Source organism: Muntiacus reevesi, chromosome 5, assembly GCF_963930625.1.
Source record: "Muntiacus reevesi chromosome 5, mMunRee1.1, whole genome shotgun sequence".
Taxonomy (NCBI): Eukaryota; Metazoa; Chordata; class Mammalia; order Artiodactyla; family Cervidae; genus Muntiacus; species Muntiacus reevesi.
The window spans coordinates 81,010,902-81,038,796 of record NC_089253.1 but is presented as its reverse complement, the minus strand read 5'-3'; the positions used below and the strand labels follow the sequence as shown (position 1 = coordinate 81,038,796).

Genomic DNA, 27,895 nt, shown 5'->3' with positions numbered 1-27,895 from the left:
CCTGGCCAGCTACAGTGCACAGGGTCACAAAGAGTCCTATATGACTGAGCAACTGGGCGTGCGCATGTGCACACATGCACACACACACACACACACACACACACACACACACACACACGTCTACTTTCATGGTATAAATAGGAACTCAGAAGGATGAGAAAGCAGAATTACTTGGTGGCTTGTCAGGAGCAGCACAGGGACGCAGGCTGACTACAGTGAGCAAGAATCATCTTGAAATGAGAGATGGGAGACTCCATAGACAAATGTACATTCTTCATACTTTCACACTCCTGAAATATCACACCAAATGTGTCTCTACCTTGGAGTGCTTCACTTACGAAGCTTTTCAATGCCTATCACACTATATTTCCTTCTCTTTTTGCCCATTCTTTTCTTGGTTCTGCTTGGAGATGCTATCTAAGTGTGAGTGGGCTGATGCTGAAAAGATTCCAGGTAAACTTTCAAAGGGGATTTAAAATCTCAGGAGACAGTATCCTGGCTCAGAAAACAGGAAACCATGATGGTTGACAATGAAAGGCCCCTTTTCACACACAAATCAAGTATCTAAGCATTAACAAATAAGTTGGAAAAATAATGCCAAAATGCAAATCAGGGAAAGGAGTCATTGATGCCCAAACACAGAACTTGGTTCCCCACCAACAGACCACTAACTTTGGGGAAAAAAAAGATGAAAATATCTATATACACAAAGAGGTGTGTGTGTGTGTGTGTGTGTGTGTGTGTGTGTGTACATGCATATCACATACAATGTTAGAACATAAAGTCACTATACCACTCAGCATGCCCTATAATTTGCTTAATATAATATTTATTTTCATCATCTGAATGAGAATTTGTGTATGGTGTTATAAATAAAATATTTCAGGACTTTGATTTATAGTTCAAATGAAGATGTTGATCTTTACCAAAATATGTGTATTAAACTTTGATATGTGAAACTACTAAACATTTCTCTTATTAGAATCCTTTGAGTAGACCTAGTTGGAACTAAAAATGAAACTCTCCTTTTTAAACATATATCTTTAAGAATATCTTTAAGAATATATTAGGAAGAGGCAGGAAAAATATAAGATAAGCTTGTAGCATTTTGTAGTGCCAGTAATAAAGGAAGTATTCAAATAAGACAAAGATGGAGGCATTTCCAAGAGACACAAACAGCTCCTAAGAGCCAAAGCAGAAACAATTTAAGGAATAAAATTAAAAAAATAAAAACATAGAATTGGATTTTACCCACAGTATAAAATAAATATCCAAGAGAACTACTGATATAAATGAGTGATTGAACAACAAATATTGGGGAAGAAGAGATACATCTTCCTTACAGAAGAATTCTAAATAATAAATGCAACTACTCCATAGTCTAGGAGTTTCTGAGTATGGGGACCTGGCACTTAATGCCTCACTTACAAACATTAGTATGTGGAAAGTGGAAAACAAAGCAGTGGAGAAACAAGGAAATCACTACCTTAACCATATGAACAACTAAATAATTACAAAAATTTATTAATGGATACACAATATTAAAAAAGTAAATAGTGGCATCAAAAACACAAAAGTTGTATAAAAATACATATTTTCAGTATGAGTTCAAACTTCTATTGAAATCAGGATAAAATAATGTTATAAATATATTTTATATATGCTTCATTGTAATCACAAAGCAGAAACATATAATAGGTACACAAAGATCACAAGAAAGAAATCTAAGCATTATCATTACTGAAAATGAATAAATCACAGGAAGCAAAAGAAAGAGAAAGAAATAAAAAACAACCAGAGAACAAGTAATTGCACCAGTAAATCCATGTCTATCAATACTTTAAATGCAGGGGCTTTTCAGAATGGGAGAAAATAATAGCAAACAAAACAACTGACAAAGAAGTAATCTCCAAAATATACAAGCAGCTCATGCAACTCAATACCAGAAAAACGAACAACCCAGTTAAAATGTGGGCAAAAGACCTAAACAGACATTTCTCCAAAGAAGGTATACAGATAGCTAATAAACTCATGAAAAGACGCTCAATATCACTCATTATTAGAGAAATGTAAATCAAAATCACAATGAGGTATCATCTCACACTGGTCAGAATGGCCATCACCAAAAAGTCTACAAACAATAAATGCTAGAGAAGGTGTGGATAAAAGGGAACCTTCTTATACTGTTGGTGGAAATGCAAACTGGTACAGCCACCATGGAGAACATTGTAGAAATTCCTTTAAAAACTGGCAACAGAACTGCCATATGACCCAGCAATCCCACTGCTGGGCATATACCCCAAGGAAACCAGAATTCAAAGAGACACACATACCCCAATGTTCACTGCAGCACTATTTACAATAACTTGGACATGGAAGCAACCTAGATCTTCATAGGTAGATGAATGAATAAGGAAGCTGTGGTATATGTATACAATGGAATATTACTCAGCTATAAAAAGGAACACATTTGAGTCAGTTCTAATGAGGCGGATGAATCTAGAGCCTATTATACAGAGTGAACTAAGTCAAAAAGAGAAAGACAAATACTGTAAATTAACACATATGTAATTTAGAAAGATGGTGCTGACGATCCTACATGCAGGGCAGCAGAGGAGACACAAACATACAGAACAGACTTCTGAACTCAGAAGGAAAAGAAGAGGGTGGGACGATTTGAGAGAACAGCACTGAAACACATACATTACGATGTGTAAAACAGATGACCCGTGCAAGCTCGATGCATGACACAGGGCACCCAAAGCAGGTGCTCTGGGACAACCTAGAGGGATGGGGTGGGAAGGGAGTTGGGATGGGTGTTCAGGATTGGGAGGACACATATATACCTATGGCGAGTTCATGTTGATGTATGTAAATATTTATACACCCAACATGGGGCTTCCCAGGTGGCGCTACTAGTAAGGAACCCAGCTGCCAACGCATAAGACATAAGAGATGCAGGTTCTATCCCGAGGTTGAGAAGATTCCCTGGAGGAAGTCATGGCAAAACACCTTAGTATTCTTGTCTGGAGAATCCCACGGACAGAGGAGCCTGGTGGCCTATGGTCCATAGGGTCACAAAGAGTCAGACATGACTCTTCATGAATGCATGCATACACCTAAGAGAAGCACCTAAATATATAAAGCAACTATTTACAGACCAAAAGGGAGAAATAGACAGCAATGTAATGATATTAAGGAATTTCAATATCTCACTTTCAAAAATGGGAAGATCATTCAAACGGAAAAACCAATAAGGAATTATTGAACTTAAACTACAGACCAGAATAGATGGACTTAACAGACATTATAGAACATTCCATCAAATATTAGCATATATATGTTCTTCTCGAGTGCACAAAGAACACTCTTAGGATAAATCATACACTAGGCCAAAAAACTGGTCTTAATAAACTTAAGAAGACTGAAATCATATCAAGCATCTTTTCCAACTACAATGAGATGAAACTAGAAGTCAAAACTAGACAGAGGATGAGATGGTTGGATGGCATCACTGACTCAATGGACATGGGTTTGAGTAGACTCTGGGTGTTGGTGAACGACAGGGAGGACTGGTGTGCTGCAGTCCATGGGGTCGCAAAGAGTCAGACATGACTGAGCGAATGAACTGAACTGAGAAGTTGATTAAAAGAAAATTGGGACATTCACAAATATGTGCAGATTTTTAAAAGGCACTGAATTACCAACAGGTAAAAGAAGAAACCAAAAAGGAAATGAGATAATATGCTGCATTTTGCAATCAGCACATCCCATGGCCCAGTGCCTCAGCTAGTGTCTACAGCAGGTTCCACCTGGGAGCCTGATATTTCTGGAAGCTCTAGGTGGAATCCCAGAAGCTGAGAGGGACCAGTGGCCACTACTGAAGCATAAAGAAGTGATAAGACAAGAGACCCTTAAGATTTCTCACTTTTCTTAAGATTATTGACATAACCCTTTTAGTAAAATGGAAGTTCATATAGGCATTGCAGAAGCAGCTGTTTTAAATAGATCCCCAAGAGACCAGCAAGATAGCAAACAAGGATGTAAGCTCATCCCTTCTTACAAAAACACCAATATCAAAACAAATCCCTGAACAACCATCACCAACAAAAAAAAAATCCTGGGACCTACCAAAAAAGATACCCTGCACCCAAAGACAAAGAAGCAGCCATAACAACAAAGTATGGGGGCACAATCACAATAAAATGAAACTGCATTCCCACTGGATGGATGACAAACTGGAAAATAACTCTGACAGGAGTGAAAGTCTTAAGCTCAACCTCAGGATTCCTAGCCTGGGGGTCTGGCAATGGGAGGAGGAGCCCCCAGAGAATCTGGCTTTGGAGGCCAGCAGGGCTTGACCACAGGAATTCTACAGAATTGTGGGAAACAGAACCTGTACTCTTGGAGGGGACACACAAGCTCCAGTGCACAGTGGGACCCAAGGGAAAAAAGCGGTGACCTCGTAAGAACCTGGGCCAGATCTACATGCCAGTACTAGAGGGTCTTCAGCAGAGGTAGGGGGTTGGCTGTGGCTCACTGCAGGGACAAAGGCTCTGGCAGCTACAGCTCTGACAAGTACTCACCGGCATGAGCCCTCCTGGAAGCCATCATTTCCCCTCAAAACCTAGCATCATCCCAAAGCCTATATATATAGCTGCCAATGCTAGGACACCTCAGGCCAAACGACCAAAGAGGAGGAAACACAGCCTCAGACATCAGTGGGCATGGTCAGGAAGACTTTAAGCAGCCTCCCTTCAGATTCCACAGAGAAATCAAAAGCTTTACAGACAAACAAAAGCTAGGAGAATTCAGCACTATCAGGCCAGCTTTCCAGCAAACATTAAAGGAAATTCTCTAAGTGGAAAAGAAAAGGCAACTACCAGAAATAAGAAAATTACAAGGACAGAGTTCATTGGTAAAGGCAGACATAAAGCAAAAGTAGGAAATCACTTGGACAAAAATATAATATCAAAACCAACAATTGTGAGAAAAGCAGAGCACAAAAGCAGGATATTGGAGATGCATTTGAACTTAAAAGACCAACAATTTAAAACAATCTTGTTTATATATATACCGTTACATCAAATCCTTACGGTAACCACACACCAAAAATCTACCATAGATACATACACCAAAAAAGGAAAAGGAATCCACACACAACACTGAAATTAGGTATCAAGTCACGAGAGAACAAAAAAGGAAGGGAAGGAAAAAGACCTATAAAAACAAATCCAAAGCAATTAAGAAAATGTCAGTAGTGAAATACATACTGACAATTACCTTAAATGTATATGCATTAAATGCTCCAACCAAAAGACACAGTCTGAGGGAATGAATATAAAAACAAGACCTGTATATATTATGTCTACAAGAGACCCACTTCAGCTCTAGGGACACATACAGATTGGAAGTGAGGGGATGAAAAAGATATTTCATGCAAGTGGAAATCAAAAGAAAGCTAGAGTAGCAATACTCATATCATACAAAATAGACTTTAAAATACAGACTGTTACAAAAGACAAAGAAGTACACTAAATAATGATCAGGGGATTAATGTAAGGAGGCAATATAACAATTGTAAATATGTATGCACCCAACAGAGGAGCATCCCAATATATAAAGCAAATACTGACAGCCATTAAAGAAGAAATGAACAGTAACACAATAATAGTAACAAAAGTGGGGAACTTTAATACCTCACTTTCATCAATGGGCAGATCATCCAGAGAGAAGATCAATAAGGAAATGCTGGCCTTAAATGACACATTAGATCAGACAGACTTAATGGACATTTATAGAGCAATCCACACAAAAGCAGCAGGATACACATTCTTCTTAAGTGCACAGGGAACATTCTCCAGGACTGACCACATGCAAACCTTTTACCACAAAGCAAGCCTCAGTAAATTTAAGAAAACTGAAACCATATCAACCATCTTTTCCAATCACAAAGCTATGAGATTAGAAATAAACTACAAGAAAAAAACTATAAAAAACATGAACATGTGGAGGCTAAACAATATGCTACTAAACAACCAAAGGCTCATTGAAGAAATCAAAGACGCCATTTCCTTCTCCAAATCAAGAAACACCTAGAGTCAAATGAAAATGAAAGCATGACAATTTAAAAAATATGGGACTCAGCAAAAGCACTTCTAAGAGGGAAGTTTACAGCAATGCAGTCTTACCTCGGGAAATAAGGAAAATCTCAAACAACCTATCCTTACATGTAAAACATGAGAGAAAGAACAAACAAAATCCAAAGATATTAAAAGGAAAGAAGCCATAAAGATCAGAAAAGAAAAAAATGAAATAGAGACAAAGAAAACAGCAGAAAAGATCAATGAAACTAAAAGCTGGCTCTTTGAAAAGATAAACAAAGCACTCATCAAGAAAAAAAGGGAGAGGACTCAAATCAATAAAATTAGAAATGAAAAAGGAAATGTTGCAACAAAAACCACAGAAACACAAAGACCATAAGAGACTACTACAAGCAATTATATGCCAGTAGAATGGACAACCTAGAACAAATAATGTACAAATTCTTAGAAAGGCACAACCTTCCCAGACTGAATGAGGAAGAAATAGAAAATATGAACAGGCCAATCACAAGTACTGAAATTGAAATTGTGATATAAAAACTCCCAAGAAACAAAACTCCAGGACCAGACGACACCACAGGTGAATTTACCTAACATTTAGAAAAGAGTTAATACCTATTCTGAAAGTATTCCAAAAAATTGTGAAGGAAGGAATACTCCCAAATTCGTTCTATGAAGCCACCATCATTCTGATACAAAAACCAGACAAAGATATCAAAAATAAACAAATAAATAAAACTACAGGCCAATATCATTGATGAACATAGACACAAAAATCCTCAACAAAATACAAGCAATCCAAATCCAACAATACATTAAGAGAATTATACACCATAATCAAGTGGGACTTATCCCAAGGATGAAAGATTTTTTTCATCTGCAAATCAATCAGTGTGATACACCACATCAACAAGTTGAAGAATAAAGATTATATAATCATCTCAAAACATGCAGAAAAGGCTTTTGACAAAATTCCACATCCATTTATGCCAAAATTTCTCCAGAAAGTGAGCCAAGAAGGAACACACCTCAACATAATAAAGGCCATATATGACAAACCAACAGGAAATATCATACTCAAGTATGGAAAACTGAAAGCATTTTCTCTAAGATCAGGAAAAAAGACAAGGATTCCACTCTTGCCACTATTATTTAACATAGTCTTGGAAGTCTTAGCCACAACAATCAGAAAAGAAAAAGAAACAAAAGAAATTCAAATTGGAAATGAAGTAAAACTGTCACTGTTTGCAGATGACATGATATCATACATAGAAAATCCTAAAGATCCTACCAGGAAACTACTAGAGCTCATTAATGAATTCAGTAAAGGTACACAATACAAAATAAATATACAGAAATAAATCTATTGCATTTCCATACACCAACAATAAAGATCAGAAAGAGAAATGAAAGAAACAATCCCATTTACCATTGCATCAAAAAGAATAAAAGTACCTAGGAATGAGTCTACCTAAGAAGACAAAATATATGTACTTAGAAAACTTTGAGATGCTAATGATGACACAAATCAAAGAAGACACAAACAGATGGATAGATATACCACATTCTTGCACTGGAAGAATCAATATTGTCACAATGACTGTACTAGTCAAGGGAATCTACAGATTCAATGCAACACCCATCAAATTACCAATGGCATTTTTCACAGAACGAGAACATAAAATCTTAAAATTTGTATGGAGACACAAATGACCATGAATAGCCAAAGCAATCTAGGGAAAGAAAAAGAGAGCTGAAGGAATTAGGCTCCCTGACTTCAGACTATACTACAAAACTGCAGTGATGAAAACAGTATTATGCTAGCACAAGAACAGAAATACAGATCAATGGAACAGGACAGAAAGCCCAGCAGTAAACTCACACCTATGGCCATTAATCTTTGACAAAAGAGGCAAGACTGTACAATGGAGGAAAGACAGTCTCTTCAATAAATGATGCTGTGAAAATGATATGTATAGCTATGTGTAAGAAAATGAAATCAGAATATTCTTTAACACTACACACAAAAATAAACTCAAAATGGATTAAAGACCTAAATGCAATACCAGATACTAGAAAACTCTTAGAGGAAAACATGACAGGCCACCCTTTGACATAAATTGGGCAATCAGTAAGAAATGAATAACATACAAACTACCAAAAATGCACCATGAGGAAACAGGAAATCTGCACAATCAATTACTAGTAAGGACACTGAATTACTAATTAAATTTTTTCCCATAAAACAAAAGTCCAGGACAAGATGCTTCCACTGGTGAAATCTACCAAACATTGATATTAGAATTAACACCAATACTTCCCAAACTCTTCCAAAAAGCAGAAGAGAATGGGACACTTCCAAACTCATTTTCTGTGGCCAGCATCATCCTGATACCAAAACCAGGCAAAGACACTACAAGAACATAAAATTAGAAGCCAGTACCCCTGATGACTATAGATGCAAAAATATCAGCAAACCAATTTTAACAGTACATTAAAAATACCATAATCAACCATGATTTATTCCCGGGATGCAAGTATAGTTCACTGTCCACAAATCAACCAATGAGACACATCACACTAACAAAATGATGATTAAAAAAATCATGTGATCATCTTAATAGACATAGAAAAAGCATTTGACAAAATTTAACATCCATTTATGCTAAAAACTCTCAATACATATAGGTAGAAAGAATGTACCTCAAAAATAATAAAAGCCATATATGATAATCTCACAGCTAACATCATACTCAACAGAAAAAGATCAATGTTTTACCTCTAAGATAAAGAACAGGAACAAAAATAAGGATGTTGACTCTCACTACTTTTATTCAAAACAGTATTGAAAATCCAAGTCAAAGTAATTAAGCGGGAAAAAGAAAAAAAAATCATCTAAACTGAAGTAAAATTGCCTCTATCTGCAAATGACATGATACAATACATAAAAAACCACAATGACTTCACCAAAAAAGTGTTGTTCAGTTGCTCAGTTGTATCCGACTCTTTGCGACCCCATGGACTGCAGCACACCAGGTTTCACAATTTCCCCGAGTTTGCTCAAACTCATGTCCATTGAGTCAGTGATGACATCCAACCATTCTGTCCCCAGAGGGCAGACAGAATGAGAAGTGTTAGATGCAATAAACAAATACAGTTAAGTTGCGAGGTACAAAATCAACAAAATTCTGTTGTGTTTATATACATAAACAATGAGCTAACAGAAAGAAACATTAGGAAAACAATTCCATTTATAATCACAACAAAAAAAATAAAGAGCCTAAGAATAAATTTAACCAAGGAAGTGAAAGACCTGTTTACTGAAAACTTTAAGAAACTGCTGAAAAAACTGAAGACCAAGTAAATGGAAAGCTATTCCATGCTCACAGATTGGAAGAATTAAGTAACATTGTGAAAATGCCCACACAACCCAAAGAAATACACAGATTCAATGTGATCCCTATCAGAATTCCAATGGCATTTTTACAAAAAGAAAAAATTTTTAATGCATATGGAACTATAGAAGACCTCAAAAATTCGTAACAATTTGAGAAAGAAGACCAAAGTTGGAGGCCTCACACTCTCTGATTTGAAACTATTTTACAAAGCTATACTAAGCAAAATGCTATGGTGCTGGCATAAAGACACACAGATGAACAAAACAGAATATAGAGAGCCCAGAAATAAACCCATGTATATGCTGTCAGTTAATTTAAGACAAAAAGGCCAAGACTATATACTGGGGAAAGGATAGTCTCTTAAATAAATCATATTAGGGAAACTGTACAGCCACATGCAAAAAATGAAACTGGACCTCTATACACAAAAAAATAATTGAAAATCGATTAAAGATTTGAATGTTAAGACCTGAAATCACAAAACTTCTAGAAGAAAACCTAGGCTGTAAGCTCCATGCCATCTGTTTTGGTGATGATGCTTTGGATTTGACATCAAAAGGAAAATCATCAAAAGCAAAAATAAACAAGTGAGACTATATCAAATTAAAAAGTTTCCGCACAGCAGGGAAACTGCCAACAAAATGAAAAGGCAACCTATCAAATGGGAGAAAATATTTGCAAATCATATATCTGATAAAGAGTTAAAGATCAAAGAATTCATACAACTCAACAGCAAAGAACAAACAACTTCTATTTCCTTAGAAGACACACAGATGGCCAATAAGTAATTGAAATTACGCTCAACATCGCTAATCATCAGGGAAATGCTTCTTAAAACCACAATAAATTTTTTTAAAACAAGCACAATGGGATATCATTTCACACCTGTTAGAAAGATTAGAATTTAAAAAAAGACAACCAGTGCTAGTGAAGATATTGAAAAAAAGAAACCCTATAGCACTACTGGTGGGAATATAAACTTGTACAGCCACTATAGGAAACAATATGGCAATTCTTCAAAAAATTAAAAATGCAATGATGGTACAATCTAGCAATTCTACTTCTGAGTATTTATCCAAAGGAAATGAAAATAGGATATTGAAGAGATATCTGCACTTTCATGCTCACTACAGTATTAATTCCAGTAGCCATGATATGAAAACAACCTAAGTGTCCATAAGCAGGTCAATGAATAAATAAGATGTGATATATGAATATACAGAATATTATTTAACCATGAATAAAAAGGAAATCCTTTCAGTTACAACAATATGGAGGAACTTGAAGACATTATGCTAAGTAAGGTAAGCCAGACAAAGACAAATACCACATGGTACCACTTATACATAAAATCTAAAAAAACAAAAACAAACAAAAAATCCCACTCAAACTCATATACTGAGATAGTGGAAGAGTGGTTGCCAGGGCCTCAGGAGCATGGAAAATAGGGAAAGGTCAGTTAAAGTGTAAACTTTCAATTATAAAATGAATAATGTCTGAGGATCAATATAAACAGGGCTCCCCTGTTGGTTCAGTGGTAAAGAACCCACCCGCCAATGCAGGAGACACAGGGTCGGGAAGAGTCCCCTGAAGTAGGAAATGGCAACCCACTCCAGTATTCTTGCCTTGAGAATCCCAGACAGAGGAGCCCAGTGGGCTACAGTCCGTGGAGTGGGAAAAGAGTCGGACATGACTTAGGGACTAAACAACAACAGTCAACACCAACATAGTGATTACCAATGATAACGCCATGATATAATTTAACTTTGCTTTCAGAGTAAAGCTTTAATGTTCTCACTCACACAATAAATAAGGGAGGTGATGGGTGCTTTCATTAACTCAATGGTGGGAATCCTTTAAATATCTTACAATTTTTTGTCAGTTATGCCTCAATAAGGCTGTAAACAAAAACTGTCAAGACCACAAAGAATGAGAAAAGCCTGAAAAACTATCACAGACCAGAGGTTGACTAAGGACACAAGACAACTAAATGCAATCTATTACTTTGCATTGTATCTTAGAACAGAAAAAGGTCATTAAAAACGTGAAATTCTAATGAAATCTGGTGTTTGAAATTTATTATAATCCTAAACGAAATTGAAATTGAGGGATGTATAAGAAACACCTCTACTGTCTGTAAAACTTTTCCATAAATCTAAAGTTATTCCAAAATAAAAGTTTATTAGAAAAAAAAAAAGATGTATCTGGAATCTTATAGGACAGATTTTAAGCAATTTGTGCACAAGTCATGGATTGCAGCAAAAAGATCTTAGGGAACGAAAAAGATCTGGAAACAGACAAGTCAGGAAGTCATGGTAGGAGATTCTTAATGATCAAGAGTGGCAGGTCTTTAAGGAGATTTTGGCAGTTTTGACACATTCCCTGCTATAGAATATCTTATAGTCTCTACCTGACTGTACTCTGCCAGAACAGTGCAGAGGCTAAGTAATAAACCAGCAGGTTTAGGCATGGCAAAAAGTCAGATCATGGTACTTGTGAAACTTTAAAAGTTAATATTCTCCTTGACTAACAGAAACCAAGATATATAGATTAAAAAAAAAATCATGTAAACAACAGCATTAGATATTGGAATAGGTCACTAAAGTGGCCATAAATCTCTCATGTCCCAAGTCTTAAAAAGAACAGATAGAATCTCAAATAAACTAAAGATGGTTTGGAGGCAGCCTTGTCTGTTATCTTCTCCAGCTGACATTTAATCATAACACTTCTCAGGAGTTTCTCATGGAGCTTTTGGTGTTTCTTCCCACTGAACTCTACTTACATTTAACATCTTACCATTTATCTGTCAAGTAGGACATGCTACCATATTCTTTCACTTGTGTATAAGTCCCATCTGCCCTGCTAAGGACATATTAATTCATTCACTCTTTCAATAATCAGGTCAGTCAAAAAGGATGTCTACTAGGCATTATGAAGGGCATTAAGGGTACATTGTTGTAAATAAGACATCACTGTCCTCAAACTTTCCAAAGAGGTCAAAAGGTAGACAACTAATCAGGCCATAAAAACAAAAAACAGTGTGTTGAGTGCTATAACAGATGCTTGCCCATGATGTTATGGGACCACATAAAAGGTGTATTTAACTGGACTTTAGGTTTAGAAGTGAAAACGTTTAAGCTGAGTTCTGAAAAACTAGACCATAAACAACCTGATGTCAAAGGCCCAGTCACAGACATTTGAATTTTCTCAAGCCTTGAGCTCAGCTCCTTGAAGAGAGCAGAAATTGGATGGTTTGTTAATTATGATCATAATATTGATACTATTAACAATACTGATACTATTGAATCAAAATAAAAACAACGGCTTGGATCCAAGATTCCAAAATGACAAAGGCAGAATTCCAACTCTCAAGATGTTATTGACATTTTCCCCGTTTATGCTTGAATCAATCATGCCAATCACAATTTCCGTGACATGCTGGCACTCAATAAATATTTGCTGAATTGATGAGCTTTCTCAGACTCCTCACATCCAGTCAAGAACCAAGGCCCAGGAACGCTTTTTGTTTTTTCAATAAGGCTGTTTCACTTTATTATCATTCACATGTTTACTGGAGTAGCACGTTCGGTGGGGTGGTGCATGCGGCGGGCTTGTGGGAACTCAGTTCCTCAACCCAGATGGAACCCCGGTCCACTTAATGAAAGAACCAAATCTTAACCATTAGATGACAAGGGATCTCTCCCCAATGAACTCTTACCTTACTTCACAATATTTCTTGCATCTGTTCCCCAATTTTTCTACTTGCCACCACATTCTTTTGTTACTTTCCAGCTCTACCACTAAAAGAGACTTCACACTGGTCCCCTCCTCCAGGCTCTTCTTCCTCAACACTGCAAGCCACCAGCAGGTTTTCTGAATAAGTACCTACTAAAATATCTCCTGTTTGCTTACAGAATAAAGCTGAGCATCATCAGCTTACAATTCCAGTTCTCAAGTCCTCCCTGGTCTTGTTCTTATCTACCACTGTGGATGTTTTCACACCCAATACTCCCTTAAACAAACCCTGTCCTCCAGTCATACTTGTTAACCCATTGGTCTTCCAAACAGGCTTTTTCTCACCCATAGTCCACTCAAAAGCCTTGGTTCAGGCCATCCTACACAGAGCAGCTCTTGTTCCTAGGCTCCTTAATGTAAAGTAAAGTGAAAGTTGCTCAGTAGTGTCCAACTCTTTGAGACCCCATGGACTGTACAGTTCATGGAATTCTCCAGGCCAGAATACTGGAGTGGGTAGCTTTTCCTTTTTCCAGGGGATCTTCCCAAACCAGGGATTGAACTCAGGTCTCGTGCATTGCAGGTGGATTCTTTACTGTATGAGACGCCAGAGAAGCCCTAAGGCCCAATACAAAACTTTGCCTAGAGTGAAGCTTTCTTTAACCACACTGTGTATAGTGTGAAAAAGAAACCACTTTTCTTTTAATATAGATATATGACTCAACACCATTTTTTAAAAAAGACCATCTTTTCCCCTCTGTGCTTCTTCACCGGCCACTTTTGTCATAAATCCAGAACCTATCAATAATAAAATATACACAGGTCCATTTCTGTAGTCTGTTGACTGACCTATTCATTTACCCTTGCCCCAATACCACACTGCTTAATTAATCTAGATTTGCTCTGTAAAGTCGACTAGCTTTGCCCTTCATCAAGATTCTCTTAGCGATTCTTGGCCTTTTGCATTTCATATAAAGTTTAGAATCACTTTCAACAAATACAAACTTGCTGGGATTTTAATTAGAATTACACAGATCAATCTGGGAGAGAATTAAACAGAGGTCTTATCAGCCTTCTTAAATATTTGATCTTGTTATGCCAAGGTAAATGGTAACAGTTTTTAGTTTTATTATTTTGTAATAGTTTTTTCCTAATTTAATTTGCATAGTAACTTTTTATTCAGTGGCCATGATGAATTCAGTGACATTATTAATTCATTAAGTGTAGCTGTAGTTTATTTTGTTCAGATGTACAAAATAATGTCCTCTACTAATAATGACAATTTTACTATTTCCTTCTGAATTCTTACTCTTACTTTATTGCATTGGTTATAATCTTCTGTATAATGCTGAATAGATGTAATGATGGTAGACATCTATGCCTCAGTATCCAGGAAGGTATTTTTAAGTATTTCACCATTAACTTTACAGTTAATGAAGTTAACTTCATAGTTTCTTCATCTTTTTAAAGAAACTCTTTATCAGAATAATGAAGTTTCCTTTTATTTCCAGTTTATTGAGAATTTTAGCATACCTGTGTATAGAATCTCACCAAACACTTTTACTTCACTTACTAACATACAGGTTTATTTTCATTTTTAATATGATAAATTAGATTGACTTTCAAGTTTTATATCAACTTTGCATTACTAGAATAAATTTAACTTTGTTACAATATGTAATCAGTATATCACAAGATTCGTTGCCTATTTTAACCTTGTCTAAACAAGTCTTTGAAGACAGTTTCATGCTACTTTGCATTTTTCTGTATTATTCATAATACTGTAGTCATAACTGTATTTATAAAAACTGTAAGCATCTTAAGGGAGGGCAAAGACCTGCTTTGGTCTTTGTATACTGGCTACTGTTTGAAACACAGTACATATGTCAGATAAATGCTTGTTGAGTCAAAGTCCTCGCAATCTCCTAACAAGATATCGTCCACATTAAAGTCATTCTCAATAAATATCTGTTGATGATGAGTACGTCCGTGTTTTTTTTTTTTTCTTAGTTTCAATGAATCCCATCTTCTCAACTTAATTCCTCATGTTATTACCTGTTATAGACCTAACAACTTACTGGCAGGAGAACAATTATAGTTCAATACAGAAAAATAATATGTACACAAGGTTCACTGTCTAGAGGATATAAACTCATATTTATCATCCAACTGCTATGACATCCAGTTCCATGGTACTCGGTCAGGCAGTCCAGCTTGGGCCCACTTCATATGTTAGACATCAGTGCGGTTTTCCAATGGACCTACGTCTACCTGAGAAATTTTGCCGTGTTCTTCATTAATCTTCAACAGCGCTGCTTACCAGCTTGATTTGTGATTTTAGAAACTGAGTTCTTTTGTCTCTGCTTATGAGGAAAAACTTGGGCTTTCCTGAGAGTTCAGTTGGTAAAGAATCGCCTGCAATGCAGGAGACCCCGGTTTGATCCCTGAGTTGGGAAGATCCCCTGGAGTAGGACTAGGCTACCCTGTCCAGTATTCCGGCCTGGAGAATTCCATGGACTGTATAGTCCATGGGGTCGCAAAGAGTCAGACACGACTGAGAGATTTTCACTTTCACTGAGAAAAATTTAAATGTACATTTTTGGTAAAAAGGTGTCTCTTTCCATCCACTATGTGGCATTCCATCTGTACACTGACATTTATGTTGTATTCTAAACTCCCACAGCACAATCTATGTAGGTATGAATTTGAGGCAATCAGTAACTTTAAAAGTCCCCAATGCATACACGTGAAGCAATATCTCTGGGTTTTTACCACAAACTCTCTACCTAATTGCGCCATCTATCAATCAATTCAGTACAAGAACATATCATATATACTGTGTTAACAAGCTACTGTCTTGTTCCAGAAGTTAGAAAGATTCATCAGACTTCTTGACCTTTGTGGGTAAAACAGAACTGGAAACTGTTATACAGGTTTAAACCTCAGACAGATATAGAAATCTGTGAAGAGAAGTGAAAATTTTCAGAGAAACTCACCATAGGAAATACGTAGGGACTATTATATGGAAGAAGGGAAGTAAAAGGAATCGTAAGCTCTGCGATTTAAGCTTCTCAAGTTAAATATATTTAATATGATATGTCACTGACTGTGATTATGTTAAAATAAGTCAACAAGCCAGAGTTCAAACAAGTCAACGTTTCTTCAAAACACACTGAAATATCAACCCACAGTCCATTAGCCCTTTATAAACATACGCCACATAAAGGAATGACAAATATAGTAGTGGACACAACACTGGGCTGCCTCAGACGATACTCAAGAGACATCTAGACTTTCATTTCTTGACCATGGGTCAGAGAGGTAGGGAATTCTGCCTCAGTCTCGGCTTTACGTATTCTGTTTACCTAAAGTCGCAGGAAATAATCCTGGTAAATGTTAAGGTTCTTAAATGTTTGCCAGACAAAATTTACGCAGCCTGGCCAAAAATACTATTAACATTAAAAAGGATATTTCCCCCTTGTTTGTTTGTTTGGTTGGTTGATTAGTTGGTTGGTTTTTATTAGTACATTTTAAAGATTCATCCCCCTAGGTTGAACTCTGTCTTCTAGTGCTTGACTGATCTGCTCCATGGAGTATAATTACTCGGACGAATCTGTTCTGTGGGACATAAACGGCATTACATAATACGAGCCTAGCCGATGGTGACCAAGTTTGCTTTAATCCATTTGTTCTTTGCTCTTTACGTGAATAATTTACTCCAGGAGGCAAGTATGCACTTGATATTTATTTACTATTCACTGGTAACATAAATTCTATTTAAGTGTGAAAATTCACACTTTGAGTTTTTTGTTGTTGTTTTTAAGTGAGGCACTTACTAAACCTTGCAAGATACTAAGGCTACTATAACGTGAACATTAAGGATTCTGGCTTCTACTCTTTACAGTTTCTCTTCTGCTTTCTCTTTGAATTTTAAAAGGGCTTTCTGCGCACCATGCGCACAAATCTGTGAAGGAAAACAGAAATTGGGGACAGGGTAAGGAGTTGGTCTCTACTAGCAGAACCCACAGAGAGAGTAAGAGTACGAGTCAGCCTCAGAATGGCCAGGCAGGGAGCAAACAGGGGCCCACTGGCCCAGGCCTGCTGGAAGCTCCATCCTGGTCCTTGTTTTCATGATTGTCAAATCAGCTACAGGGAAGCTGGTGGATCATGTAATGCCCTTCAGTGCTTCTACCCAGAAGTGATACATCTATTTGACTCAAAGTTGTTGTTGGCCAAAGAAAGTTTCCTGGCCAAGGCTTGCTTGAAAGAGGGTAAAGAAGGGGGATTCAACCAAGACCCAAAAGAAGGAGAAAGAGAGCATCCATGACTAGCGCATAACCATGAGACAGAAAGCTCTTAGCACAGCACATGGCCCGTGTTCAATGTTCAACACACAGTACCTATGGGTATAATTACTACTCAGGTGTTGCCTAGCTGATCACACACACACACTCTACCCAAAGAGCTTCCATATTTTACATCTGAGATCAGCCTGCCTGCATTAGGGGCTTGCCTGGTGGCTCAGACAGTAAAGAATCTGCCTACAATGTAGGAGACCCAGGTTCGATCCTGAGGTTGGGAAGATCTCCTGCAGGAGGAAGAATGGAAACAGGATCTCTTGCATTGTAGGTGGATTCTTTACCAGCTGAGTTACCAGGGAAGTCCTAAGGAAAAAGTTAGGTCCCCAGAAAATGGACTAGAAGCTGGGCAGAGAGACAACTTAATGGGCCCAGGATAGTGAGCCAGCCTTACTGACAAAAGGAACCACACACTCTGGGTCCAGATCTAGAATGCAGGTAAGAGTTAGCTGCTCAACTGTGTCCAACTCTTGCAACCCCGTGGACTGTTGTCCACCAGGCTCCTCTGTCCATGGGATTTCTTCCAGGCAAGAATACTGGAGTGGGTTGCCATTTCCTGCTCTAGGGGATCTTCCTGACCCAGGGATCGAACCTGGGTCTGCTGCATTATAGGCAGATTCTTTACCATCTGAGCCACTAGGGAAGCCCCTAATGCAGGCAGGCTGATCTCAGATATAAAATATGGAAGCTCTTTGGGTAGAGCGTGTGTGTGTGATCAGCTAGGCAACACCTGAGTAGCAATTATACCGATAGGTACTGGGTGTTGAACATTGAACACGGGCCATATGCTGTGCTAAGAGCTTTATGTCTCATGGTTATGCGCTATTCATGGATGTTCTCTTTCTCTTTCTTTTGGGTCTTGATTGAATCCCCCTTCTTTACCCTCTTTCAAGCAAGCCTTGGCCAGGAAACTTTCTTTGGTCAACAACAACCATGACTCAAATAGATGTATCACTTCTGGGTAGAAGCACTGAAGGGCATTACATGATCCACCAGCTTCCCTGTAGCTGATTTGACAATCATGAAAACAAGTACCAGGATGGAGCTTCCAGCAGTCCAGGGAACTAAGATGTGGAAAATCCCCTGCTGCTCTGGATTGGATGTCTGGATGCTTATGTGCTCCCCATTCCACCCCACCCACTAAATTCATCTGCTGAAACCTAATCCTCAATATGCTGGCCTTTAGAGGTGGGGCCTTTGGGAGGTGATTAGGTAGTAAGGCCGGAGTCCATAGGAATAGGGTCTTCCCAGATGGCCCTAATGGTAAAGAATCCTCCTACCAAAGCAGGAGAGGCAGAAGACATGGGTTTGATCCCCAGATTGGGAAGATTCCCCTGAAAGAGGAACTGGCAACCCGCTCTAGTATTCTTCCCTGGACAATACCCATGGACAGAGGAGCCTGGCAGGCGAGAGTCCATGGAGTCACAAAGAGTCGGATATCACCAAGCAACTGAGCATTCAGGCGTGCCACATGAACAGAATAGTCTTCAGACTCCTCGACCTCCACCACCATCTGAGGACTCAGCAGAAAGATGGCTGTCTATGAACCAGAAAGCAGGCCTTACCAGACACCAAATCTGCCTAAGCCTTGACCTTGGACTTCCCAGATTCCAGAGCTGTGAGAAATAAATGCTTAAAAGGCACCCATCTATGGTATTCTGTTATACCAGCCTGAAATAAGACATGTGCGAACCTGCACAAGTGAGAAGTGTAAAGAAAAAATTCTTCTGTAGTACTGAGCCCCTGCCATAAGGGGACTGTACCTGTACAGACGTGGACTGTCTCCTTAAGTCATCTGGTAAACCTGTGACTCCTTGCAGAGGACTATGAGTGCACATCCCGGTGATGGTGAGCCCTTTGCCTAGGACTATCTCACCAGAGCCCTGCTCTTAACCACAATCTGACAAAAGCTAAGTGAACAAGCAGGAGAGAAAATAAGACATCCCCATCTCCATAAATAGCATCAAGAAACCTCTACACGCACAAATGGTATAAAGCCAGGCAACTTAGCAGAGTAGCCTCTGCAACTCTCCCTGTTTGTGAAAACAAAAAACAAAAAACAAAAAAAGAAGTTAATCAAGGCATACATTAATACCACCAAAGGACACCAGCCTAACATAATACTGTGCTCTGAGATAGCCAGACTGTATTAAATGGTGACTCTCAAAGTGACCCAACCCCAGGGAGGCCTGCCAGAGCAGAGGGGTTAGAGTTGAAAAAGCGGCCCCGTACTTCCTCTTGTTTGCTAGATCATAACCTTCATTTGTACCTGTGTGTATGCTAAGTCGCTTCAGTTGTGTCTGATTCTGTGACCCCATGGACAGTAGCCAACCAGGCTTCTCTGTCCATGGGATTCTCCAGGCAAGGATACTAGAGTGGGTTGGCATGCCCTCCTCCAGGGGATATCCCTGACCCAGGAGTCAGACCTGGGTCTTCTGCATTGCAGGCAAATTCTTTACCATCTGAGCCACCAGGGAACCTCCATTTGTACATTATACCTAAATTAAATACAGGATCCTACAGAGAGTTAAGACCTCCACTGTCTCCCAAACCTAATGCCTTTTAAAGCTATAGGCAGTATCAGGCACAACAGGAGGCAAAAGAGTTTAAGAACCAAGAGCACAGACAAGCCCCCAAGATGATAACTTACTGTGAATGGCGTTGCATTCTTGATTCCCAAAGAAGATGATTTAGCTTTGGGACCAGGGGCCAGGCTTGATCACTCAAGACCTTTTGTGTAGCAGAGTTTTATTAAAGTATGAAAAGGGGCACAGAAAGCTTCTGACATAGATATCAGAAGGGGGACGGGAAGCTCTATTTGAAGCTAATAAGACAACACTCTACACATGGCCCAGAAATTTTACTTTTTCCTAAAATTTATAAGTAAAATTCAAAATCTAGAATTCATGCTATAAACATAACTTCCTTGTAGCTTCTAATCAAGACTATGAACAGAAGAATTCCCTCACATAAATGGGTATTCATCTTAAGTATCAACCAACCAATAACAGGAATCCAATTTAAAGATGGGCTGAATGTATTCCAATTATTAATCATTTAATTCATATCACTTTTCTTTTGTCTAACCTGGGGATTAGTCCTGTAGCCTTTAAACTAGAAAAGGACAGATAAACTATTCTCATTTTTACCAAATTGAGTGGTAATATATTCTCCAGCTGTCACTTTACAACGTGTTATTGACTTTCAGATTAAGCAAGGCCTCTGAAGTCTGGACAAAGTCCACACACTGACACATTTCATTTCGGGGAATTCCATTATTGAGATGACTGAACATATGATCATTTGAAGCCATAATTTATTTATGCCCTTAATACTAGACTTGCTTTTAAAGCATGAGCAAAGGAACAGTAGGCTGTTTTCATGCATATGATTGCCATTATAATCACTCATTTTTAACATAATAAAAATGGTGGTCATCCATTTGATTAGACAAATCAAAGAGCTCAAACTAGTGTACATCACCCTTGAATTTCACATGATACACTCATCCTAATCTTTCCAACATCTAAATCTGAAGGTGTCACGTATGTTCAGAATGCTGTCTATTATAAAGTCAACATTACAATTTAATGTTTTGCATGGCAATAATATACTTGGATGTATTTGTTATAGGTTTTTAGATTTGTAATTAGAAATTAACACCAAACTACCTGAAACATCATACAGTATATAACATAAGATAGCTGAGCCTGAATGCAAATAAAATTATATTATTATACTAATTTATTTTTTCATAGCATTTTCATAAATATTATTTCATTAAAATGTTTGTAGATGTTTCAAAGGGGCAAGACACCATCACCAAAAATTTCACCAGAAGCAAAGCCCCATTCCTAACTGAAAGCATGTGTATATAGAACAAAACATCAGAACAGAATATGTTTCATTTTGTATTTGAGGAAGCAAACAAAAATGTGACTTTGATTTAAATAACAAATGAGGTAATTTTTCAAAAGCCAAATAAGAGGCTCTATTTTGAAGCATCTGAGTGAAGAAGAAAGCATAGATCCTTACCTGGAAACAACCAGATCTCACTTTCCTTGGTCTCTAATCCTCAGCAGGTGCTGAGCATTCTATACTCATCCATAAAGGGGAGGCTGCCATGGGCCACTCTGTATGACTTGATACTTTCAATGAAAATCTAAAAGTGAGAAACCATCTAAGTATAATATGTGCAATGTCTGCGATTCAAGAAGACAATAGTCATAGAAGGTGGCAGTATTGATTTTCAGTAAGAAAATAAAGGAACTACACCAGCTAAAAGCACAAGCTGCAAATGAACACACATTCAGAGTGAAACAAATGAAGATATACTCTATCAGCATCCTCAGGGTAGACCATTCTCCCTAGTACTAAAATAATAAAACAACACCAGGAGTCAAGTTACAGGAAGGTGCTATTTAGCCCTTTTTGAACTAATAACCACCGGCTCCTTCGCTAATTCTGGAGCTTGCATTTTTAACCAGACACTATCAAACAATTTACATCCTAGCAATCTCCTTCAGTTACTTGCATGGTCTTAAGGATCTGAGACATCCATTTGATGTTAGGAAATTGTCTCTACACACAAGACAGCCTGCACCCCAACTCAAATCTTTAAACTTCTCTTTCAGGGACTGGATTAGGACCTCAGAGAAAAGGCAAAGACTTTCTTTTCAGATCAGGTAAGAGAAATACTCTTTTGCCCACTTTCTCCTGGGATGCTAGCAGCTGCTGAAAACCCAAGAGAAGCCAGCGCGCCGCGGGGGGGTGGGGGTGGGGGTGATGTGTGTCCGGGAACGGGGCGCGGGGGGGCTGGTCCTTGCGGCGGTAGATGTGTGAGTTCAGAAGTTCTTATTCTTATCTTTCTACCATAATTGGCGATGTGACCCAAATACAAGGAAACCTTCTCGTTCCATTAACAGACCCAATTTGGATTAAGCAGCTCCGCGGGAAGAAACGACATCCTCCCGGCGGTAGCTAGCTGTTCTGCACTCTTGAGATAATTCTCTTAGTTTCATGTTAACATTTGGTTAAGGAGATGCTGGTGGGTCAGATTTGACACTGTGAATCCACTAAACCGTTTTAGAAGGACTTTTTCTCTCCCGAATGGCTAGCCCTAGGAGCTCAGCCCCAGCGCCAACAACCTTTCCGGTGAAACACGCACTCTTCGCGTGTGGGCTGGGGGCGGGGGGGGGTGGGTCCCGCTCGCCGACCCCCCACCCTGCAGCGGCGCGCCTGAGAGCTGGACGACCTGCTCTTTCGCTGTTTCTCCTTGCAATGTGCAAATTCTTCCCTAGCTGGGAGCAGGTAGACAGGACCGCCACCTGCTCATCCCAGAGGATACGCTGCAGAAAACTCGAATGGATCGTGTGCGGACGCAGGCTGGTCGCCAGCGGCGACAACTTTACAGATTTGTTCATGTTAGTTCTGGACCGGGTAAAATAGCCCCCTAAAGACAGGAAGCAAACGCCCCTCTATAAAGCCCACTACCGTGTCACGCCGGCTCCCTGGAGCCACACGGTCAGCTCCCCGTCTTGCTCACCCCGCACAGGCACCCCAGGAAGGCACTGCGAATGACGCCCGCCCCCCTCCCCGCAGTGGCTGCCCGGGGAGGTCGAGGTGTGCAGGGACCGGCAGTGCCGGAAGGGAAGGAACATCCCCGCCCCTCCCCTCCCCGCAACCCCGTCCTTCCCGGGGCAGGAAAGTGCTGGCGAGGCTCCGGGCCGGCGGAGGACTCAGCCATCCCCAGCTCCGAGCGGGGCCGCCGGCGGGTCCCCGCGCCCGGCTCCGGGGCTGGGGAGCGCGTGCGGCAGGTGCAGGGCCGCGGCCCGGGGAGCGACCGCGCTTACGTGCTCCAGCTTGTCTTTCCTCCGGAGCCAGACGCTGGCGCTGTAGTCCTGCTGCTTGACGCTGCTGTAGAAGTTCGCGCCCACTCGGGTCAGGCTCGGCGACGGCTCCTTGGGGCGGCTTTTCAGCCTCATCTGCTCGAAGCCCTCGTGGGGGGAGGCCGAGAGCCACTCATGCTGCCGGATCTCCATCCTGACATGACCAGACGGCTGCCGGCGCGCAGCGGGCTCGGGATGGGCGTGCGGGAGGCCGGCCGGGGCTGAGGGAGGAGCGAGCTAGCGCGGGCCGGGCGCGGGGAGCGCGGGGGAGCCGAGCGCGGGCAGGGCGGGGTGGAGCGGGCGGGGAGGGAGGGGGAGGAGGGGGAGAGGAGGGGAGGAAGATGGGGCAGGGGGGACGCGGCGAGCGAGGCGGAGGCGCGGGGTGCGGGCGCCTGCGGTCCAGGGCTGGCGCTCAGCACACCGGCCCCCGGCGGCACCGATTGGGCCGGGTCGGCCTCGGGCGGAGTGCGGCGGGAGGGGGCGGAGTGCGGCGGGAGGGGCCGCGCGCGCCTGCAGGTTGGCGCAGTGAGGAGGCCGAGAACTGCGAGTCCGGCCGCCGCCCCTCCCGCCGCGCCCAGGCGGGCGGCGGATCTCCCTTCCGCATCCTTCCCTCAGCAGGGCTCCGTCTCTTCCCCTCGGATTTTTTACTCGAAAGCGAACCGCGCCTGGACAAGTCAGCACCATCTCCGCGCCCCCTCCCTCCTGGGAGCCACCCTGCCCTTCCCCCACTCGCCACCCCGACCTCTGCCTCCCCTCTTTCTCAAAGTTCAGCAACTTCCAGTCTCAAGAGCCCATTTATCCCACCCCTGGGGACTCCCAACAGAAGGCGTCCAGTAACCCCAGAAAACGACCCCAAGGACAAGTGTCTTCTTGAGACTGATGCGCTTTCCCGGGAGGGTGTGTGGAGATGCGGACCCTCCGGGTGCGGTAGCCCGGCGGCGGAGCCTGGCTCCCCGCAGCCTCGCCCCTCGGATCCTGGGAGGGCGATTCCAGGGGACACTCTGCCTCCGCTTCGTTCTGGAGGCGTTTGGAGTGCTGTGCGGTTCTCTTCTTGGTTCCCCAGCTCCCTGAACAGGTTTGCATGCCCAAACCCTTTTACGAGTGCTTTCCCTCCCAGGCTCAGTCTTAAGATAGTGTGGCATGATTTTTTAGACAATTTTTTTAGAAATAAGGTGGCATATTAATCATTAAACCTTAATAATCTCTTTATCCTCTTGCTATTTTTAAAATCAACATTTTTCAAAACATTCTTTGGTTTTTCCGAAAAGCCGAATAACAACTAGTGTTAAGGATTTCTCAGGTCCATTCAAAAGCTTGTTAAGTGTTTGAAAGCTGAAGTGTAATGGAGAGTTTAAAGGGTGCCGCAAAGGATAAACTGATCTCTCTGGCCCTTGGCAGAAGAGTTACCCAGAACTATTCACCTTACTTGATAGTTTCAAAGAATAAAATTCTGGGTTGTAATTTGCTGAAGTTCTATGAAGGCAAGGATTGTGTATAATATCCTTTTAAAGTCTCCAAATGAAAAGATGATATTTTAATAGTAGTCATTGAAATAAAATCCAACGAGCAGTCAGTTTGAGGATGCAGCAACTACATATAAACAACACACAATTCTTGGTTATTCTAAATCGATTTTCTTAGGAGCTGAATTGCTTTGTGTAATGTATATGCAGTCTATGGGTTATCTCTAAATCTCAACAGTTTGCAAAGACACAGGTTATTCATCCCATTTTCCTGGTGACGGAAAGAATTAAGACTCAAGCATGAATCACACTTCAAATCAAGGATTTGAACCACGTTTAAAAGACAGCTAATGCTATACATATCACTGGCTTGTCTCTCATATTTTGATATTACAATTTAGCTTTCACTGATTTTGCTTTTATTTAAGTATAAACATACAAGTTAAATGATTACAAGTATGTGTGTGTGTGTGTGTGTGTGCGCGCTCACACACACAATTGTGTCGGACTCTGCTATCCTATAGACTGTAGTCCACCAGACTCCTCTGTCCGTGGGATTATATACCTGCAAGAATGCTGGAGTGGGTTGCCATTTCCTCCTCCAAGGGATCTTCCCAACCCAGGGATTGAACACCATCTCCTGCATTGCAGGCAGATTCTTTACTGCTAAGCCACCAGGGAAGCCCACAAGTTTGTGTGTGTGTTTGTGTGTATCTTTTGTAATATTGGTGTTAGAAAAATCAGACTGCCCTTTTGTAAGGCTACCTCTGCTTCTCTGCTTTTTGTTCTAAATATTACACTGTAGGTCATGTGATATAGCCAAACCTTGACAAGAGACAGATTTGCAATTCAGAGTAATAATGAAATGTTCCACTGTAGTTGAATTTAAACAAATGGTGTCCATATCAAGTCAGATTTTCATATTGAATAATTTTTTTTCTTTACCTTTTTAGAGGAAAACATTATAGATAATACCACCATTTTTTAAAATAGGTATACTGGTAGCATACGTGTTACAGGCAAACTACTAAATTGAACAGTAAATCAATTCATAGATAATGTTTTATGATAAAAAATCAGTCAAAGCATAAATTTGTACTGTTTCATATTTAATCTACTTAGTATACAGTGCCAGATATCAAAATGGATTCAACAAATTTACATAAACCTGGGTTTAATCGTATTCACAATATTTTTTTCTTTCTTGGATCCTGTCCAGATTCATTGATTATGACATTAATGTGGAATTTTCTGGTTGACCTTCAAAAGAACATTGTATATGAAATGACTTAGTTCAAACTGTTGTGGAGAAGATAATATTTCTAAAGACAGCCAATGAGATTTTAGTATGAGAATCTCACACTAAAATATTATTGAAATATATCAATATTGTTGCTGCTGCTGCTGCTAAGTCGCTTCAGTTGTGTCCAACTCTGTGCGACCCCATAGACGGCAGCCCAACAGGCTCTGCCATCCCTGGGATTCTCCAGGCAAGAACACCAGAGTGGGTTGCCATTTCCTTCTCCAATGCATGAAAGTGGAAAGTGAAAGAGAAGTCACTCAGTCATGTACGACTCTTTGCGACCCCATGGACTGCAGCCTACCAGGCTCCTCCATCCATGGGATTTCTCCAGGTAAGAGTACTGGAGTGAGTTGCCATTGCCTTCTCTGTAAATATTGTTGAATTTATATTAAGTAATTCGCACCCATAACACTTTTTCCTATACATTTTCATAGCTCTTATAAGTTCTTATTGTAGCATAGATGTTATAATTATCTATCCTATCAGTCCATTGGCTTTTTGGGGAACTGGGACCACACCTGATCCTTTACTGTGCTAAATGGTTTTCATATGATTTCAGTAGGCTTCAAGTTTATCTACTAAATGGAGATTAATCATTACCACCTCAAATAATTGCTACAGGGGTTAAATTATATAATACATAAGAAAACACTATAAACAATAGGCTGCTATATTGTTGTTATCAGAACATTCAGGCACAGGAAAGTACTTTATATAATGCCAATGATTTTGTTATTTTCATTGGCAGTTATGTCAATTAATCTTGGTTGCTCGTAATCAGTTATAGAAACTGCACTGATCCACAAATTTGCATCTCATTAAAGTTTATGTTTATTCTATAAGCACTTTACCCAGTCTTGGTAAAATCATTACTGGTATTTTACACAGTACTTTCAAACTGTATAGCATTTTCAAGTAAAACATATGCGATCCATCAACATCTATTGATTTCAAACTTAAACTTAACAGATACCATTGGCCAGAAATTGTTAGCATTGTTTGAATTAAGCATTTTGCATGGGTGTAAAACCTAAGGCTAGAGCAGGCTGAAAGTATTAAGAAGTAACAGAGAGCTGTGTTTTATTAAGCCTTTCATAACAATAATAGTACCTTACATTTCTACAATAGTTAACAGTTGTAGCATGTTTTCATACCCTTTATCACATTTTTACTTCATGGAAAAATTATCTGAAAGTTGTCTTGATCACAGAGTCTGGTCTACAAGCTGTGTTCATTGACTCTAAATAAAGGATTTTTTTCTCTAACCTAGAATCAAAATATCTCAAATGAATGCTTCTTAATATACAGCATTTTACTTTTTAATGTGTTTACTTTTACTAAGTTATAACCAGGTTTTGTTAAAGGTTTATTAAATAAAATATTTCAATAATTAGACCTGCCTTGGTAGTGTGCATTATGTCCTCCCTAATTACCTTCGCAGCATTAAAGATCATATTAAAACATTGACCCAAGAAATACTCTAGTCTTTGTTGTCAAAAAGTTGATCCAGCTGCTTAAAATTGCATTACTTGAAAAAAAAGAGACTATTTTTTAGAACCCTTTAAGGTTCACAGCAAAATTTAGGAGAAAATACAGAAATTTCCTATATCCACCTGCTCTATATATGGATAGCTTCCCTCATCAGCATC

General features: G+C 39.8%; 1 protein-coding gene across 1 annotated transcript in view; it reads right to left on the bottom strand.

Annotated features, from left to right (window-relative positions):
- PLD5 (phospholipase D family member 5) overlaps positions 1-23,712 on the bottom strand; it is a 382,456-nt gene extending 358,744 nt beyond the window's left edge. Inside the window, exon 1 of the mRNA XM_065935649.1 lies at positions 23,445-23,712. Within this exon, the coding sequence (XP_065791721.1) occupies positions 23,445-23,633 (189 nt within the window). The 5' untranslated portion in view covers positions 23,634-23,712. The remainder of the gene's footprint in view (positions 1-23,444) is intronic.
- Positions 23,713-27,895: the final 4,183 nt, after the last annotated feature.